This window comes from Myzus persicae, unplaced genomic scaffold (genome assembly GCF_001856785.1).
Source record: "Myzus persicae strain clone G006 unplaced genomic scaffold, MPER_G0061.0, whole genome shotgun sequence".
Taxonomy (NCBI): Eukaryota; Metazoa; Arthropoda; class Insecta; order Hemiptera; family Aphididae; genus Myzus; species Myzus persicae.
In genome coordinates this window covers 86228-106603 of record NW_019103981.1, presented here as the reverse complement: position 1 = coordinate 106603, position 20376 = coordinate 86228, and the positions used below count along the sequence as shown (strand labels likewise).

At 30.7% G+C, this 20376-nt stretch overlaps 1 protein-coding gene across 1 annotated transcript in view; it reads right to left on the bottom strand.

Annotated features, from left to right (window-relative positions):
* Positions 1-20174, bottom strand: part of LOC111037179 (sushi, von Willebrand factor type A, EGF and pentraxin domain-containing protein 1) — a 70640-nt gene extending 50466 nt beyond the window's left edge. The window contains exon 1 of the mRNA XM_022319569.1: positions 19725-20174. Within this exon, the coding sequence (XP_022175261.1) occupies positions 19725-19839 (115 nt within the window). The 5' untranslated portion in view covers positions 19840-20174. The remainder of the gene's footprint in view (positions 1-19724) is intronic.
* Positions 20175-20376: the final 202 nt, after the last annotated feature.

Genomic DNA, 20376 nt, shown 5'->3' with positions numbered 1-20376 from the left:
GAAGACTGGACATCGCGTATTTTACATTTATATAGGTACTATTCTTTCGTTGTTACTCGCGGCAGATGTTAGCGCGGAATACAAAACCATGTAGTGCTGAGTGACTAAAACAATTTGTCCTAAAAAAAAATCACCTCGCGGTGTTTCACACAGCAGTGCCCAACATACAACAGATTTTTTTTATACAAACATAATATAGAATTTCTATTTATGAGTTATAAAAATCTTTTTTTCGAATAATCGTCGTATAACCTACCTACCTATACCTGTAATCCATATATTGTCATAATATTATATTATTGTGCAGTTATCAAAATATAGTATATACATACTAGTAGGTAGTAGTAGTATAATACCAATGTACAATGCAGATTTTACTCGTCCCAAACACTAATTTTTAATCACGCCTGTTTGAAACCAATAGTCCTAAGCGTAACCTATACCTATATTATTAAAGTGAGAAGGAAAATGTGATGTTGTCTCAAACAAACTGTGAATATGTAAATGTGAGCAAATGAGTTATATATGCATGGTCCCGAGGACACCGCACTACAGCGAACCATTTATTTGTCCAATATTTAGACGAAATAGGTTGCATATTATAATATTATATAGCACTCACAATACAGCACATGACTGATTCACGAGTTACATATTAGATATCATACATTATACATTATACAAATATTAATTTAAAAATAGTGTGGATTTTTACACGTTTTATTTATTGTCCGTGTAGTGGCACCGATCACCTGATTTAACTACAGTGGTAGTTATGTCAAAGTAGATTTTTTAGTTTTGTGGCCCTCCTACTGCAGAAATCTAGCTGTTGATCCAGAATTTATGTTAAAACGTAAAAATAAATGATAAAACATTATATTATATAGGTGCTTTTATTTGAATCTGATGGTTAAAATAAAAAAGGGGGATGATGAGGGATCACTGCCTTTCATGTACGGTGGCATGTTATATTTTAATAACTTCAGCGGCACTGTGTATGTGTAAGGTCCAAATTTATGAACTACAGCGAGACTTGTACATTTAAACATACAAATTGTGAGTTCATTTTGCAAAGTAAAAACAATAAATGACTTTGTCATAGATAATATCGTACACTTATACAGCTACCTATATTGTATCGTATATTGTGACAAAGTCTTATGTATATATATAAATATATATATACCTTTTACGCGCAAAATTAATTTCCATAATTTATAAGTTAATTATGTACAGCAGTGTACTTCAGACAAATTAAAAAACAAATTTACACAGCAATAACATTTTAAAAACACGCTACAATGAAGCCCCTCCTCCACACAAACGAACACTGAAAAATACTTAACGACGAATTCGACCTATATGACTATAAATATACCTACTATGATATGCTTATATTTCGAGGAGCGGAAAACGATTTGATCTATATATACCTACGAGTCATCTAAAATTACGTCACTTTGCTGTTCTTTAATTTCGAAAATTTAATTTTGGTTTGACATGTAAACTGCAATAAGTTTGTGGTATATTTTTGCCGTACTGTAAAAATCGTTTTTGTTTTAGGCTGTGTCTAGTACAATATTTGTCTGCAGTTTTACAAACAGCTTGCGAGCAGTCAAACTAATGTAAACCCGACTTAAGCGGTGAGAGACCTCGAATATTGAAACCTTTATAGGGCTTGTTTTGTTATATAGGTATATAGTATACCTACAAAATACACATTGTAAAACAAATTTATAACTGTTCATATACAATAATGACTACAATGCGTGTGCTATATTATTTCATGATCGTTTTTGAACGAGTAGTTTTATGATCACGGCCGCCGCATGTCGTTGTATCCTTATATCATAAAAACAAGGTCATATAAATCGTTTTGAACTTTGAGTGTTCAACGTATGTGAATACACGAGTAAGACATATATTTTTTGGTTTTTAAAAAACCTTTTGACAGTTTGAGGTTCTGCTATATATTTATAATAGTGGAACAATATCTTAAATCATAACGACGAATACGTGTTTCACAAACTGCGAAGTCAGAACAAGGAACATCGTAATTCATAATATTATGAGAGTTTCTTCACTACTAAAATGTGAATTTAAGCTCCGTAAAAATATCGTAGCACGTCAATCCGGATTCACGGTTTTAAATATTTGCATTTACAATTGAATGTAGTACTTCAACAATTTTACGGAAAATTTCAAACAGTATATATATTATATATTATTATATATTAATCATAGTTGTTTATGTGTATCGATTGTATTCATTATTCACGGTTTCGAAATATTTTTACATAGATATAATTATATGCGTATTTTTACAAAAATATTGAAAACTATACAAAATAACATACAATATATGTAAGTATATACTATTCGAATTCAGCACATAGTAAGAACATATAAATCGAATATAAACATACACTTTATTATTGTAAATGTAAATATTTTATATAGTCTACACTCTACAATAAAAGTCATTTAACTATTAATCCAACATAACATATTATACCTAGAAATAATAATGTCAATACATTATACGTACTTCGATTTCAATGAGATTACTACAATACAATCAATAATGGTTGAAAAGCGTAAAATTATATAAATAATAAACATTATTATCCTTTTACATCGTCGCGAAATTCGTTAGTATATCAAAATATAATATTAATTTCATTAAATATTTAAATATAATAAAATATATACATTATACATAAATATTTTATCCAGTATACATATAGGTAGGTAGAGAGAGAGAGAGAGAGAGAATGAAGAACAAGAAATACTATTGGTAGGTATATAATTTAAATTTTAACTGATTGAACTATTTACAAGGCAGTTATATGCAGACATATATAATATAAAATATTTTTTTTTTTTGTATTAAGGCTTCAACTACTAAGGTCATTAGCCTGGTACTGTGTGGGGGGGACGGTTGGTTGGAACACGTTTGTATGTGTGGCAAGGATGTGTCGCTAAAAACCCGGATGGTCACCCATCCGAGTGCTAGCAACGACGGCCGGTACGTACGCTCAGAGCGTTGCCACAGATTGATCGTACGACCGCGCCTCACCAAGCCACATTTTATACATTATGTGTATAATATGATAGTAGATCATTACCAAATACGACCCCGAATGTAAATTATAACTCGCCAAGTATTTTCTTCGTTATCGTGGGACGGATTTCCACGTTCAAACATATGTATTATTCGTTGCATGATAAAACAACTATTACCTACTTATATAAATAAATATATGTTTATTGTATATTTGAGAATTGAGAATATATCACGATAATGTTATACCCCTTACGCGGTGTTACGTGTAATAATTTAACGATGTGTGGCTCGAGCTAAAACCCGATCGTAAAAATATTTAAATAGTAAATACATAATATTATATTTTAAAATTCGAATGCGATTATTTTGACCATTATACCAATGTGTGTATACGTAATATAACATATAGCTGACTAAACCTACAGCTACATATAACACGTGTATCGACCAATTAATTAGGTTCGATAGTAAGACAACTTCAAATCATCTTCAATCGTGTTCATATTATAACGGACTTGCGTGTACGCATGCAAAAAATACTACATCGAAATGGCCGGCGACATCCTTGATGAATAATTCAATGGTGAAAGTAGGTATACCCAATGTCTTATAATATCGAATTTGCAGTTTAGAACAATAGTTATAAAACGAGCCGCGTTGTACATAGAAACAGTACGTTTTTTCCATTGATACCTTTAATATAAATATACACAAGATATTATTATATTTTCATTAATCAATTTTAAATCATCGGTAGGGTAAAGCAGTCGATTGAAGAAGACTTAAAAATCGATCCCTCACACACGGACTACACTACGTAATTGTATGGAAAATTCGTGTTTTAATATAGTTTTTCTATCTCAATGTGAGACACAATTTATAATCAGATGTCGTCGATATTACATATATAGATCTATAGCTAGCTAGTTCATTACAGTAATCCGTTAAGAATTGTATTGTTACTTTTAATATAATATTTTATTCTCTATTTCAGTATACCTATGGCTATACCTACGTACTTAATAAGATACATTTTAATAACGGCATCATATAATATATTATACAATTAGTATAAAGCATTTAAAATATGTTCAGGTCTCCGAAATAATATGCACAAAGAAAATTAATATTATCTTTGTGAAAATCGTAATTTTACTACATATTCTTTTGGGTATGGTAAACATGCGTATTATTAAAAATCATAACACGTTCGCTGCAGTAGTAGGCGCGTCGTATACCTAACATGTATATATATATTATATATTATAATACTATATCATGTCAAAAATAATTGGTGAAAATGTCAAGGATGATTATACATTTTGAATTAGTTATGAAGAAAAAAAAGCAAACCTATTTTGTCATAAAATATAATAATAACTGGCGGAGTGCTGTGCAGAGTTTCACGTTTTTCAGTAGGTAGGTATCCAGCGTGACATTTATTCCTTAGTGTATTATGTCTTATATAATAATTAACAGTGGTTCCACATTATACATTTTCAGAAATATCTGCACCAAGAAATTCTCTGGAATGTTAGAACACGGTAGTTTATTGCAAATTTGTGCTTTGAAAATTCAAAAGGGTCGTCGCTAATCAGTTTACATCAGGTCCTCGCATACTGCAGCGGTATCGGTGGAGATGGCGGTAGCGGTAAAATAAGTCCGGACACAATTTACCGCCACTGCTAAGGCACCGCCAAGACAAAAGAATTTTACCGGCACCAGTATGTGTGTGGATCTTAATTGTGTAGTAAGCACCACGCTATTGCTCTTCAAAATAAACATGTATAGGTATTTGCTTTAAATCAAAACCGATTTTTTTATTATCCATATGACTGTATTTTTATAAGACTAGTAGTTGTCGAAGTACTTCACATTTTTTTTACTAAACGACAGATTGTTAAAGTTAATCACAATGACGCGGGAAAATGACATAACTTTATGTTACGCCATAAGAGCTTGTTATAAGACCTTCTGAGCGAATTACGACAAAACCAATCTTCCAATTTTAGACGACACGGCAGGAGCCAAGTAGAAAAATTCTTATTGTCACATGGATTCTATTTCGCAGTCGGTCAACAATGTTGTGTATATTTTTTCTTTGGGGTGGTTTAGTAAGACATAATATTATAATAGTCATTATTTATAGCACACACTGCCCATACACGTGCTTTATCATTATATCTGCAAAGCGCTCTTCTGCTCGCCCATGTAATGTACGTATTTCGTACTTGAATGTTAATTACTTTTGTTTTTTAATCTCATCAAAAAATACGTAGACATAGTGAGATGAGCTAATATTAATTTCAATATGGCAAATTTGATTTTTGTTTTACGACGATGACCTCAGCCTGCAGGCATCCATTTTATTCTCATCACTATAATCATTTTACATTCGTATACCCATTTTTTACTCGAAATCGTAATTATTATATTCGCTGCTAGACGCAAGTTCATGATTGTATTATTTGTATTAAACGCACACTAAAGAGTAAAAATGTTCCATTCGATCTTGCAATAGTCATTAGCATCATACTGTTATAGTCCTATTCATATACATAAACATAAATATTACAATTGAGTATAAAACTATAAATTGTAAAATATATAAAAAATAAAAAATAATAATAATAAACAAATTAGGTGAATTATATTTAAATTATATTTACTCAATGATATTATATTTGTTTTGTTCTTGTACTGCAGTTACTAACAGTTATGTTTTCTCTGTCTCGTTTAGGTCTCGTGTATCTCTTGATGGTTGATGCAATAGACTTTAATAGTTATTATGTACATGAGCACATGGTATATTCTTTAATTATTACTATAATACATTATTTAAAGTATAAAACTTTGGCTAAAGTTTGATTGATATTTAAGTAATTTCGTACGAAGTTTCCATAAAATAAAATTAATGTTGCAGATTTATACTTCTATTAAAGTGTGTATTTTCATGCATATATTTTAATTACAAGAGATATTCTTCTATTTCTTTCCTTATTTCTATACATAGGTACAAATACAACGAAACCAAAACCCATCAAACGTTACCTACTGAAGCCTAGAAAAATGACGGGCTTTCACTTGTTAAGGCTTAACCCTCTGCAGGTTTCACTTGCAACATTAACTCGTCAAAAAATATCGTGCACACTCGTTAATGTTCGACTACTAATAAACTGTATACTCTGGTGTCTGGGTCTGGGTCAACAGCTACAGCAGTCTTTACTGTTAAACCATTGTACATACTTAGTAATTTGTAAAGCTTGTAAAGCAAAATAAATGTTTTTACGATGGTCGAAAAAGCCAAAAGGACACTGCATGATTAGACAAATTTTGTGTCAATTAATTGGAAGTGGTATAGCATATAATGAAGCATAATCTCGGAGATTTTTTGACACTCGCTATAAAGAGTTTTAAATGTTTTAATACAATTTACACAATAATCCCGAATAATCGCATACTATATAAATTCATACTACGTGAGACGTGAGTTAAAAAATATAATAGAATACTTGTTTAAATCCAATACATATAATTTTATTTATACGGATGTATATTTTACATATTACATATATAATATCTGATATTCAATCAAGTATAATAATGTTGTATCAATTTTTTTTATCAACTCTAAGCGCGCATCATTATGTATAATTTAGTGTCCTTAAATCGGTGTATTAGGTAGGTCAAACCTCTTAATAATATAGTGCTAATATAGAAATCCACATGCGACCTAGGGCATAATATACCTATTCAATTGAGAAGAAGAAAAAATATAAATTAATCATTATAACCGCACGACTTTTCACTACATGGTATACATCATATAGTATGTTCAACAGAACATTTGTATTTATACCACAAATAATGATTATTGACTATTTATAGGTGAAAGTTAGTTCATTTCTACCTTTTTTCGTATCTGGTGTTAACGTGCAGACGAATATAATATTCATGATGTGGTGTATGTATACCAACACATATTATAATTTATAAGGTCATGTTTTTATTCACCTAGCTACTAAATCAATAAGGTACCTGGAGCAGGTACCCCTGTATACTCGCATATAGATTCTTAATATGGCAGTCAGTCCATTATAATATATTTATGAAATTATGTATAAAGTGTTGTGTGTGTCTGTATGTATAATTTTTTTTTAATTATCACTAGTACGGCTTACATGAAGTACATAATGGTATACAGTACATCATAGTGCACTAGCATATGCTACCTGCAGCTATGATGTAGCGTTTGTACTATACAAAATACAAATTCATAATAAATTATATATCGACAATTAAAAAAATAGGTAAACATTATTTCTGAGCACAGAACGTTGTGGCCATCATATTTTTTGTATAACAAGTTATTTTTGTAAAACAAACGTAAAAAATTGAATACTATATTTTGCATACAATATTTCGGTTTATAGACGTTTGATTAAAAAAAAAAATCCTAAAATAGAGACAAGTCATGCAAATATATTATTTTCGTGTGAAATATGTTCAACCAATGAAGCGAAAGAAAGTCTTCGTAGACCGAGTTTCCTAGAACATAATCGATAAGATCTTCAACGACGACACACTGCTTCAAGTACCTATATACCTAACTACTTATATCCCCGCGCAAGCACATTTACATGCCTATCCACCTAAATGTATGCCACGAGTTGGGTTTATAGTTATATACCAGCAATAATGTATCCTAAGTATGTATGTATAAACGCGTCTCCGTCAAATGGCGAAAACTTTCTCAGGACATAATATAAAATAATATCTACTACCGCGCATGAATTTTTAGAAAAGAAATAAAAACCGTCCAAGTGCTTTGCTGTATAGCTCGTGAATGTGAAACTTAACACTTGAAGTGTATGTTTGTGACGTGTTTAATTGTATAAGACTATACACATTTTATTATAAATAAATAGTTATACCTGGGTAGACCTGCGTATTTAGTATAGTATATACAGTGTGATTTTTTTGACAGTGTGCTGAACTCCATTTATTTGGAAAAGTATATCAAACTTTAAGCTATCATAAATTAAAGTAAAATTTCTACTCAAAAAGGTATTCATTCGATATTCAAAAATAATTCAATATTTATTTATGACACAGTATAGTATTTCATAAGTCAGCGTTTAAAGTTTAAACACAATGTCAAAATGTATTCAAAAAAATATGTTTCTATAAAATCAAATGTACACAACTGCCGTTATAGAGTTACAACATATTGCTACTCGGTGTTCGCCACAGTCACGTTGTTTCGCCCTGTATATAAGAGGAGAGGAATACATGATAACACGTAAGTGGTTTTAATTACGCACAGAAGACAAACGCGAGAAGAGAACCTTCGCCGACGCGGTCTGTTTTCGTCGATTTGTTTTTGGCTTGTTTTTTTTCACCTGTAGATGAATTTTGTTTCCCATAACACGTGACAATGCGTAATACGCGGAGAGAATGCGTACACAAACATAAATAACATTTTATACACTTGAAACAATTCCCATCATCGCTGCTGGTTGTGTGCTGTAGTGCGCGGTGTGTGCGTGTTTAAGGTCCGCGCCGAACGTCTAGATGCAAGAAAAAAATAATTGCTTTCAATATTATCATATTATAATACGGATTCGAGTGTGTCACGGAATGTAGTCCTTTCGTGAGCACGTCACAATTACTGCAATCGAAAAGCTTCTTCTACTTCGTCATCGCGCGTCGTACAATTATAATAAATAGGTAGATACATATACATCATAATATAGAGGCAGTCTAAATTCCAGATGCTAACTATATTATTGCTACCTATAAAAAAATAGTCTTAATTTTTCCGTTTTTCTATATGCGGGCATAAGGTATAGGTAGCTATGGGAGAGGTAATCGTGAATTATAATTGTAATACTAGGGCTTGAGTTTTTTTTTTTAGTGGATTTCTATAATATATATTATTAGGTACATTACCTATGTATAATTATTTCAGTGTGAATATGTCACGCAAAAAATTAAACCACGTCAATCGATCAAAAACCGATGCCACGAAAATCGTGTGAACTTCTCATATATTGCTCACAAAATTTACGTCGTGTTAATTTTATTTTCCAACTATCTGTGCCAAAGTCCTACGATGAGCGATACTAGATTTTTTCTCCTCTATAAACTGTTCGTTGTTACTATAATATTGTATACACTGTATTATTGTGTATATACATTATATTATACGTAATAATACGCGTAAACATCTTACAACAACAACGACGCCCCGCATTTAAATGATAATGGACGAGCAAATATAAGGAAAAGTATAAGCGATTTTTAAACAATCGATTCGGTATTTCCGTGCTTCACTATGAAAGACGTGATTTACGCCAATTATTACCATTTTGTAGTCAATGACTGTCGAAATCTGCAAACGTTTTCGTTCCTAAACGTAACAGTTTGGTTTTTTCTCTGAACGTTTTCTTATATTCCGATTGTGTATCTATGTTGTTATATGTTTGTTCGAAAAAAATTGCAAAAAACTTCCACGCGTTCTAATTTCTACTCATTTATAAAACGTAAAAATAAATTTTTAACTACGTACAAGACGACGATATTATTGTTTTGACGTATGCCACTAACATAAATCATATTATACTTATACAATATTAATATTTAATAAACATAATAGCATATTGTTTATTATGTATTATGACTGCAATACAAAACAAACAATTCCAGTAGCTTGAATGACACAGAGATGATAAAAAGCATACAGGCTTACAGCGTACCATTCTATTGAAACTTATAATATAGTATTTCAATATTATTATTTTATCTTTCACTTTTTTTTTTGTAATAGTGAAACAGTATTGTCCATGTATAGATCTTCTTAATTGTTGTCTAACCACGGACATTTTACTAAATACCTGTTGTGTATTATGTAGACGCATTATACGAGTATACGGTCTTTACTTTATAGAATCCATCCTAATTATACCATATTATTCTTCTAACACGCGACGTCGTTTGCTTTTGGTTTTGTAAGCCTGCCCAAATTATATTTTCGAATTTATGGGTACACTTCCTTATTCTTATATTATACTCTAAATATAGACGCATGTTTCTTTTACATTCGTAGGTACATAGACTGTAACATTTGCTATATAATATAATAACGGGAAACGCGACAGCTCTTCTCTTATTTGACTTAGCTTTACATTACTTTCTTTCGGTTTTTACCTACTGTATATATAATTTATTAATACTATGTTTATTTAGCTTTCAGTCTCAAATGTATCTACTATTTCATTACCGCATTGAATTTCTTAAACGTTAGTTTGTTTACGATATTTTTTCTTTCTCTTATTTATGTTCTATATATTGTATAAGATAATGCACTATATAATAATTAATAGCATATATTACAAATTATAATACATTACCACGGTATCGTTATGCATAGGTAATACTTTGTATAAAGTATAGGTACCACTAGAGTTTTGACTTCTGAGTCTATAATTTTGAATTATTTTATTACTATCATAATATTTATTTACTAGTTTTTACTATCATAACAATAGTTATTAATTTTGAATTACACAATTTTATAGAAAAACAAATCATTATAGTAAAGTTTTCTGAAAACGTATTAAATTATGATATAATAGTATGTAGAACATTAATAACCTATTATACGAACGTTGATACACGACGGTATAATATGTATAACATAATAATTACTTGTAATCATGGGATTTAGTTTGACCAATTTAAGCAGTTCATGCTGATGAGTGATAGTAAATTGATTAACTGCAACTATTTTCTCTCTTCTAATAGAAAAAAAACACCTATTTGCAATATTTGAATTCTTGAAAAGGCATACAGGACGTGATACAACCGATGATGTTATAGTTTATTTTCGTGTCTATCAGTGATCGATTCCTAACACTTTTTTAAAATGTTTATAGTCACGATATTAACGCCAGTATTAAAGTAGATAATATATAGGCCAAGAAAACACACGACAACGACCCCGGCGCATGTAAATCTGTGCTATTATATTATTTATTATAAATACATATATACAAATAACATATTATTATCATTATCTAAAGATAATTGAAGGCCTACCTATATACGTGTGCCATGTACCTTTATACCAGTTATAATATACTGTCCTCGATACGGTCTCCTTTTTTATCGGTCAAACATTTGACAACATATGCATTGTTTTCTCCGTGTCGCATAGTGCAGCCCATTGTTAATTATCCGAGTAGACACTTGTCATTTCTGGTCCACAGGCTTTAATTTTGCGAAATATTTATTAATTTAACGTTAACCAATATGAATCAATATGTTAGGTATGTATTATAATATTCCAAGTGTGGCGTATGTATTATAATAAATAAATTACAATAATTTGATTCATTTTTATTTATTCTTTTCGAAATAATTCCATAATTCTGTATAAGTATATTAGTCTGTGCTGCAAGTAGTATTATACTTGGACATTATTATACTCTCATAATAATTTATCGATTGTAATAAAAATGTCCATTTTGTGAAACGATCGTGAAATATATATTTATACATATTATTTATATGAAGTTGTCGTGCCACAGAAAGCAATTTTATTATAACATTATTAATTTTTGTTTTTCTTCTTCTTGATTATGAAATATTATTCATCGAGAACGTGATAACATTTAACATTACTTTTATTGAAGCTTCAAAAATTGAAAATGTTTGATCTTTAGTTATTAACAAAAATAACAAATTGATTGTCTGAGCAATGAGCATACATAATTATATCAATTTGTGTACTCGTACATTTTCTATAACGTACAATATGAAAATAACAAACTAAAAATACACATAAGTACATATACGTATAGGTATGTACGTAGGTACATATAATATATAATGTAATTTAATGCAGAATTTTGAATGATTTTGTATCTATGTGTATAATATATAGCATATACACATTCAATATGACTTAGTATATTATTGTTGTATTATTGTTAATTATAACAATATAATTTTAGAGTAAATTAGAGTAATATTATAGGTACGATTTATATGATATTTATGAGAGCCGGTCAGTCTGACGGCGTTATTATTTTGTGTTTAAAAAAAAATACATTCATGTTTGTTAACTATAAAATATAGATGTCTTAGAGAAAGAAACTTTGATAGGAAAGTAGACAATAATACATTTAATATTATATTTTTTTTTTTGCAAGATTCACTACAAAAATGAACTACTATTGTATATTATATACAAAACTAAATCGATAACCACGATTTACCACTACAAAATTTCTCCGATTGTGTAATTGTCCTTGGCATCCGCGTACACTATTTTTCTGATGCATTGTTAATTTATTGTTATTGTAGGAGGAATTATAAATAATGACATGCACAAATGCTGAAAAATCTATTCAAACTCAACGACGAAAAATAATATAACAAGTACGATAACGTATATATAACGTATACAACGTTAGGTACCCCAAAACATTACACAAATTAGATTTGTATTTTATATAAATTATATGATGTGTAATTATTGTAAATTAATAAAGTGCAAAATCGATTCGAGCACACTTTCGTTTTGCTCTTTCTCTCGATCTAACAACACGCGTAGGGCATTGGCCACCATTTGCAACGAGTATTTTTACAATATTAGTGTAAAACTTGTCTAACGAGCCGAGTTTGAAATTATTAGCTGTCAAAAATACTTTTGTACATTTGCAGAAGATTGAACGGTTTCTTGACCTTATATACAAATAATAACACACGCAGGACACAATTTGAAATCCTTGTTGTATAGCATACACTTCTACGCATGTCTATTGGATTAAAATACACTTTCGTAAATATGTCGCATTCAACAATTGTATAATAATAATTTCAGTACGATTACTTTTCCTCCAGACTGCAGTAATAACCATGAAAAATGAGATTTTCATTTTGGTTGATTGCTCTGAGGACACCTATTTATATTGGCAAGATGATTTTGTTTGAAGTTATAGAAATCACAATGATTAAACTATACAATTTGAAATTTGAATTGGTTGAAGACAAATATCAATGTTTAGACTTGTAAAGCGAAATTAACAAACAAAACCACAAAAAGATTACAAATAATCGTATTACTTAATAATTGTCCAAAGACTTTAACGCACTAGTGGCACTACCTAAATAAATATTACAGTAACTCAATACCTACTGATGAGTGATGAGCATATAGAACTAGAATCAACTGATATTTGTAGGTATACACTATACTTCAGATTATTAAACATTTAAAATAGACAAATGTATTTGCTATAATACATAATAATTTCCCAATATACATATCATATTATATTATACGACCAAACTATTACAACGGTGCGGCGAATGTGAAAGTTTCCTTTTGCTGTAATGGACAACATATATGATTATATTATAGTCGTTTTTACCGGTTTTGTCGTCAAATGGTTTATTCCATTGTTTTTATTTAAGCAAAAAAAAACATAAAACAAATTCACATGGTACTTACCTATAATAAGTATGATCTGAACTATGTAGATAAATTGAAAAGCAAACGGAAGAGTTAATAAAGATATTAAATCATTTATAATAATTATAATATCATTTAGGTAGTTTAATAATAACATAGAAAATTTAAAATCAAAACTATGAAGGACAATATTATCATCATACTACTATATAAAATAGAACCCTTTTTTTTGTATGTACGCGCATAACTCAAAAAGTACCCAACGGATTTTAGTACAGTTTTCACTAATCAATAAGTCTAGATTAAGGGAAGGTTTTAATCTATAATTTATTCGTATAACTTGTTTAATACAATTTATATGATGAAATCAAATTTGTCGTACAGATGTATATATTTAAATAGCATAAAATGATCGCCCCGGTTTAAGATTCCTCTTGCGCAGTGGCACTTTAATAGGATTCTAATGTCGAGAGTTTAAACCACGATTCAATTGCCCATTTTTTGTATTGTCTTTCCGATTTTAGGTCTAAACTCCAGGATTGTTATATCGGTTAGGTTAGTTTTGGTAAAATATCACTGATTTTGGATTAATTCTATCGAACAATATAGATCTGGATACTGAATACTGAAAACTGAATACTTGCGAGGAACGTCCTACGACAGTTCCCGTCTATTATACAGGTCGTTCAAAATGAGGACGTTTAAACTCTAATCAGAAAACGGTTTATGACGCAGAAATGACCTCCATCATAATTACGAAGGCAAAAAATGTTACCTTCATGCCCCTGGAAGTACAAGAAAAACATTTTTAATTAATTCATTGCTTGCCAAAATAAAACAGAGAGAAAAATCACTCTTGCCGTGGCTTCATCTGGCATTACAGCTACGCTTTTAGAAGGTGGTCAAACTACGCATGTCACTTTCAAGATCTCGCTAAAAATTTCCTATGATGACACATCCTGCAGTGTCTGTAATATATCCAAACAAGGCAACACTGCTAAATTGATGCGGGATTGAGTGTTCATTTTTTGGGACGAAGCATCCACGTCCCATAAAAGCTCGATTGAGGTATTGGATAGAACCTTGAGGGACTTACGTAATAAAAATACATTAATGGGTGGCTGTACCTACAGTCTTATTTTCTAGAAATTTTCGTCAAATCTTGCCAGTTGTAGTAAGAGGAAGGACAGCTGATGAAGTAAACGCATCATTAAAGAGATCTTACATTTGGATATAACAAAATTGAAACTGAAAACTTATGAGAATTGTATCATCTGACCAATCTGATAATATGATCTGATAATAAGCCTTTTGCTCCGTGTTGGTAATGGTCAGTCACTGACTAGAAATGGTAAAATTGTTCTGTCAGAGCTTTGTTTTTTGATGTCTAATTTTCTGGACCTAATTGAAAATGTTTACCCAGATTTACCTAACATTTCGACTTAAACGTCAATTTGATTTCAAGAAAGGGAAATATTTTCATTAACTAACGATCAAGTCAATAAAATAAATTACATAATACTGTTAAAATTCAATGCACCAACAAAAGTTTACTATTCCGTTGACACTGTTTTAGATAGGTAAAGTGAAGGCGATACATCATCCAACTGAATTTTTAAATTCTTTATCTCCTTCAGGGAATCCACTACAAAAATTAATACTAAAAAATGAATTCTCCTATAATTTTACTTCGAAACTTAAGTCCACCAAAATCATTTATGCAACAGTACAAGATTACAAATAAAATCTTTAAAAAACTGTCAGCTTGAGTGTATAATCCTTACTGGCTGTAGAAACGGTCTTGGTTCCTAGAATACCTATGACAGCACCAATTTTCCATTCCAGTTTAGACGGCTCCAATTTCCCCGTCAAATTAAGCTTTACAACGACTATTAATAAGGCACAGTATCAAACAATAAATATTGCAGATTTAGATATAACCGTCCAGTGTTTTTCCCATGGTCAATTGCACGTAGCTCTGTCACGTGTAACATACAAATAAAATCTACTAATTAATCAATATCTACCAGAAGGTGAGAAACTTAACGTGGTGTATTCAGAAATATTTAATGCTTAAGACAAATTTAAATAATTGACAAAAACATAAAAATCATCATAACAAAAAAAATAATATATTCCACACTTATAAATTATACTAAAAAAATTAATCTAATTAAATATCTGATATAAATATATAATTCATATCCAACTTAATATATATGTCTAAACATACATAAATGTTCTGAAATCTAGCAATAAGCAAGGCATTGCCGGGTCAGCGAGTTGTATTATATTGATATAAATGTATAACAATATTAAATTTAAGAATATTCAACAATAAAATATTTTATGTTTGCTGGTTGAAATTAAATCAACGAGTATTTTGTTGGCGGACTTACATAGAAACCGGCAATAAAGAATGTACACAAAACAAATAATATATTTGACATCGATCACTTTAAAATAAATTATTGAACAGTCGTGTAACTGCTTTCGACATTTTTTCTACAATTTATTATAACATTCGTATTACAATGTTGTACCGCATTTCGAAATGGAAAATGAACGGCCAAGACCCCCAGTCTTCCAAGAAGCGATTGAATTCACTGTCTACTTTCCGGAATTATGGAAAACGATCTGCTGCCGTGGTCAAGGCCGTACCGATCTTGGGCCAAAGAGAAGTAGCGTTTCGCCACTTCACTGAGATAAAAACGATGGAACGAAAGAAGAGCATATTGGGAAACCGCCCAAAAACTTAAGATAAAAACGCTTTTTTAGAATTTTTAAGTGTGCCTATCAATAAATCAACTGTCGTCGTAGAGCTTAAATGTAAGTCGACTGGAGTCGCCGCGTCGCGGAAATGTCCATCTCCGAGTGAGTCGTTAGTTGGCAGTAGCGGCAGTGGCGTCTTCGATATGCCAATACTGACGAAAGAAATGGAGAATCGACATCAAGAACCGAGTGCAAAGACACCGTCGAACGGTTACCAGCCAGTGACTTAAACGATTGATATGGACCACGATCCGATAGTGATAGATGGTGGCAAAATACGGACTAACTTAAAGCACTTGTTAAAAAGGTACTTATGGTGTACAATAGTTTTACGGCTTATTAATAAGACACTAACAGTATTATAAGGTGTCTAATACTTATCAAATTATGATCATTTTATCACGGACCGAGCAATATTATATAATGACTTTATAATTTAATTGTTTTATAAATTCAATATTGCAATATGATTAGGTGAATCTCATTGACCTCCTTGTGGCAATATTCAACGATTTTACATTAGACGATAAACGAAAAATCAAAGAATGCGAAATGGAAAATTTTGTTAGTACCACCAAGTCCAACTATAATAATACACAACTGAAACTATATTTTATACACCTATTTTTTCAATGTATAATATACGAATCGGCATATCACTGTTATGATTAAAATATCAATTTAAATAAATATTAAATTTAATATTAATTTAATATAAATTCGTATATTACACATTTAAAAAATAGGTATATAAAATATAGCTTCAGTTGTGTATTATTATTGTTGGTACTCACAAAATGTTCCATTTCGGATTCTTTGATTTTTTGTTTATCTTTTAATGTCAAATCGTTGAACATTGCCACAAAAAGGTCAATGTGATTTACCTAATCATATATTGCTATATTGAATTTAGTTTTACGTTACAGAAATATACTATTAGTAATTTTTATTTTGTCTAAATCGTCGGTATGTTAGTTGTTCTTAAAATTATAAAACAATTAAATTATAAAGTCATTATATTATATTGCTCGGTCCGTGATAAAATGATCATAATTTCGTAAGTATTAGACACCTTATAATACTGTTGGTGTCTTATTAATAAGCCGTAAGACCAAAAGTATCACCACAAGTATCTTTTTAACAATTGTAGGTACTATCGGAAATTGGTTTTTCTCATTTTAATATTAAAAAAAACATATACCAATCGTGAAAGCAGTACATAGTATATATAATATTATATTCGTATAATTATAAATAAATAAGTTATAGGTTTATTATAATATATCTAGGTAACTAATTATGGTATTGTCATTTTTTGATAAAATTACATATTTACATCATCACATGCAATTAAAGTGTGTAGTATATATTATAAATTTATAGCATAATGCAAAGAATATCGCCTCTGTAATAGTTATAATGTATTTATAAATATTATGCAGAGTCGTAAAATTATTATACATATAAATGGTTGTATTAATAAATACTCGAATAAATACAACTTGTTAACATAATATTATAAATTATAATAATTATATAATAATGAAGGTCATCGTCCACAACTGTATTAATACTGTCTAGCTATCTATTTGTCACTCCATTGCTTTTTTTTTTATTTACAAAACTATCACACGTACTTGAACATTTCATATAATAATAGACATTTTTATTTTTTATTTCCTATTCTCATTAGTAAATTAGGTATAATATATTTTTTTTAATTTAGTCTGATAAAATAAATTTAATAAATGTTTGAAGTAGCCACCTATTAGACTACCTAATTATAGTGATAGTCTATATCTAAATATATATATATCTAAAATAAATGCATCTACGTTTTCGGTACTCCTAACAGTTCTACCATTTAAAACTATTAACATAAACCTATGAACAAATGAACATACATAAACAAGTAAACAAGTTACAGTAAACAATTTAAAAATCGAAAACTTTATTTTCCATCTCTTATGAAAAAAATGATTAATTTAACCCGTCAATAACACTAATTAACGTATACTCCCATACACTTTTGGTATTTAAACCATTACTGAGCTCCAAAGATTAAAATCTGTACAGCTTGACGCAACAAGTGGAACCAATTTTTAAATGTAAAAAAAAGGATGTGGTATAATAATACCTATTGTTTTGGGTCCATGAAATATAACCTACGGACTACGATAGTAACAACGATTTGAGTTTCGAGAAATTGTAACTAAATAGTACGGATCGTAAACAATTCAGAAAATCGGTTTCCTGTGCCAATCATGATTTGAATGAAAACAATTGATGCAGATGTTAGCCTACTAAAAATTATTGACAATTTTTCGAATATCCAATGCTCGATCACGAATGGATTAACATTGATGTCAACAGCAATGAACAGCTAGTGAGGCTTGAATAGATTTATAACATACATTTAGCCATATTTTATTCATAATAGCCTAAATATATTTTTTTTTTTTGCTTTTATATATATATATAAATGCAACTAATATATTGTCAAAAATATATTCTAAATTTTACATATTCCAAAAAATATATGTTTGGCAATTGTCGTTTTTCGCATTAAAAAAGCCACATCATTATGCGTGGTATTTTTGTTTTTATCAATACACACTTTATAAATATATATTAAATATTTAGTATAACATACCACCCTGTCATTATTTTATATTGTATATTGTATAACGTATATCGTATATTCGTATAATATGATATGCTTAAATCGGTCAAATCTATGATAACTTATAATAAGTCGAATAATGTGGGCAGGATTATTATGTATGTGTATTCAAGGTCAGCATAATCGTACTGAAGGAATGCATTTTGCAAAATGATTCAATCTGATCATATCGTGCTGATAAATGACATGCAAATTATTAATAACACTACATAATATATTACTATACATAAAATATTGCACATTAGTTTTAAAGAGTGTCTTATAGTTATACTACAATTTATAATACTCCATTACAATATTGTATAGGAACGGACGTGGATGTAACTTTAAAATCTAAATAAGTAATTTTTGGAACTATTCCCAGTTATTACTCTCCAGTTAAAAAACAAGAAAAATAGTGAATAAAATACGAAAGGATTTGTAAAAACTATTTTACAAGCGACAACCATTTTTTAACAAATCCACTTTGGTTTTCTTTATTTTAATCAAAAAATATAATATCCATATGGTTGTACTTGTAATATTACCTATAGTCGTAATGTTTTCTAAAAACATTCACTCGCCGGCGCAATCGTGTGCATTTAATCTGCTGCAGTGCTATATTTTTAATCATAGACCTTATGCTTAACCTAACCATAGGTTTAATATTGGTAAAAAAAAAAAACGTCGAGTCAACTCACGACATCCTAAATAAGATGCGGACATGGACCGACGCGACGTACCTGTGTTTTGACCGTCCACGGCGAGCGCCAAAATGACAGCCGCCAAGACAGCGGACACCGCTAGTCCGGGACTCTGCCGCCGCCGCGGCCGCCGCCCGTCCGGCTCGCGGGACATTTTCGACTTCGTCGCACTTTCGAGGGTTATCCGTCGCCCGCTGCTGCTGCCGGCACCACCGCGTCCGGCAAAGAGTATTTATTATTATTATCAAAACGGTACACGGGATACGAACGATGAGCGTGTTATTCACTATTAACGACGAAATAATATTAGGATATCACGCAATCTGTATTGAGAAAAAAAATTATTTTGTCGTTTCGGACACGGTAATATTATCGTACGCGTAAGCGGGCTTACAACTGTTTGCGCGGTCACACGTACACGATCACATGGCGTTCGTTTCGCGACCGATTTGACCACGTTCACTGCGCGCGACGGCGTGCAAACCACAACTGACGGCGGACAGAACCATGGTCGTCGTCGTCGCGGCTCTGCCGGCACGGTCTCGCAGCCACCACCACCGCCGCCGCCGCCACCGGCTCGTGACCGGTCTTCGACGGACATCGATGACGACGATCACCGCCACGGGCCAGCCACCAAGCCACAAGGGATTCGCCCCACGAACGATTGAAAACAAATTGGTGAACTTGCATG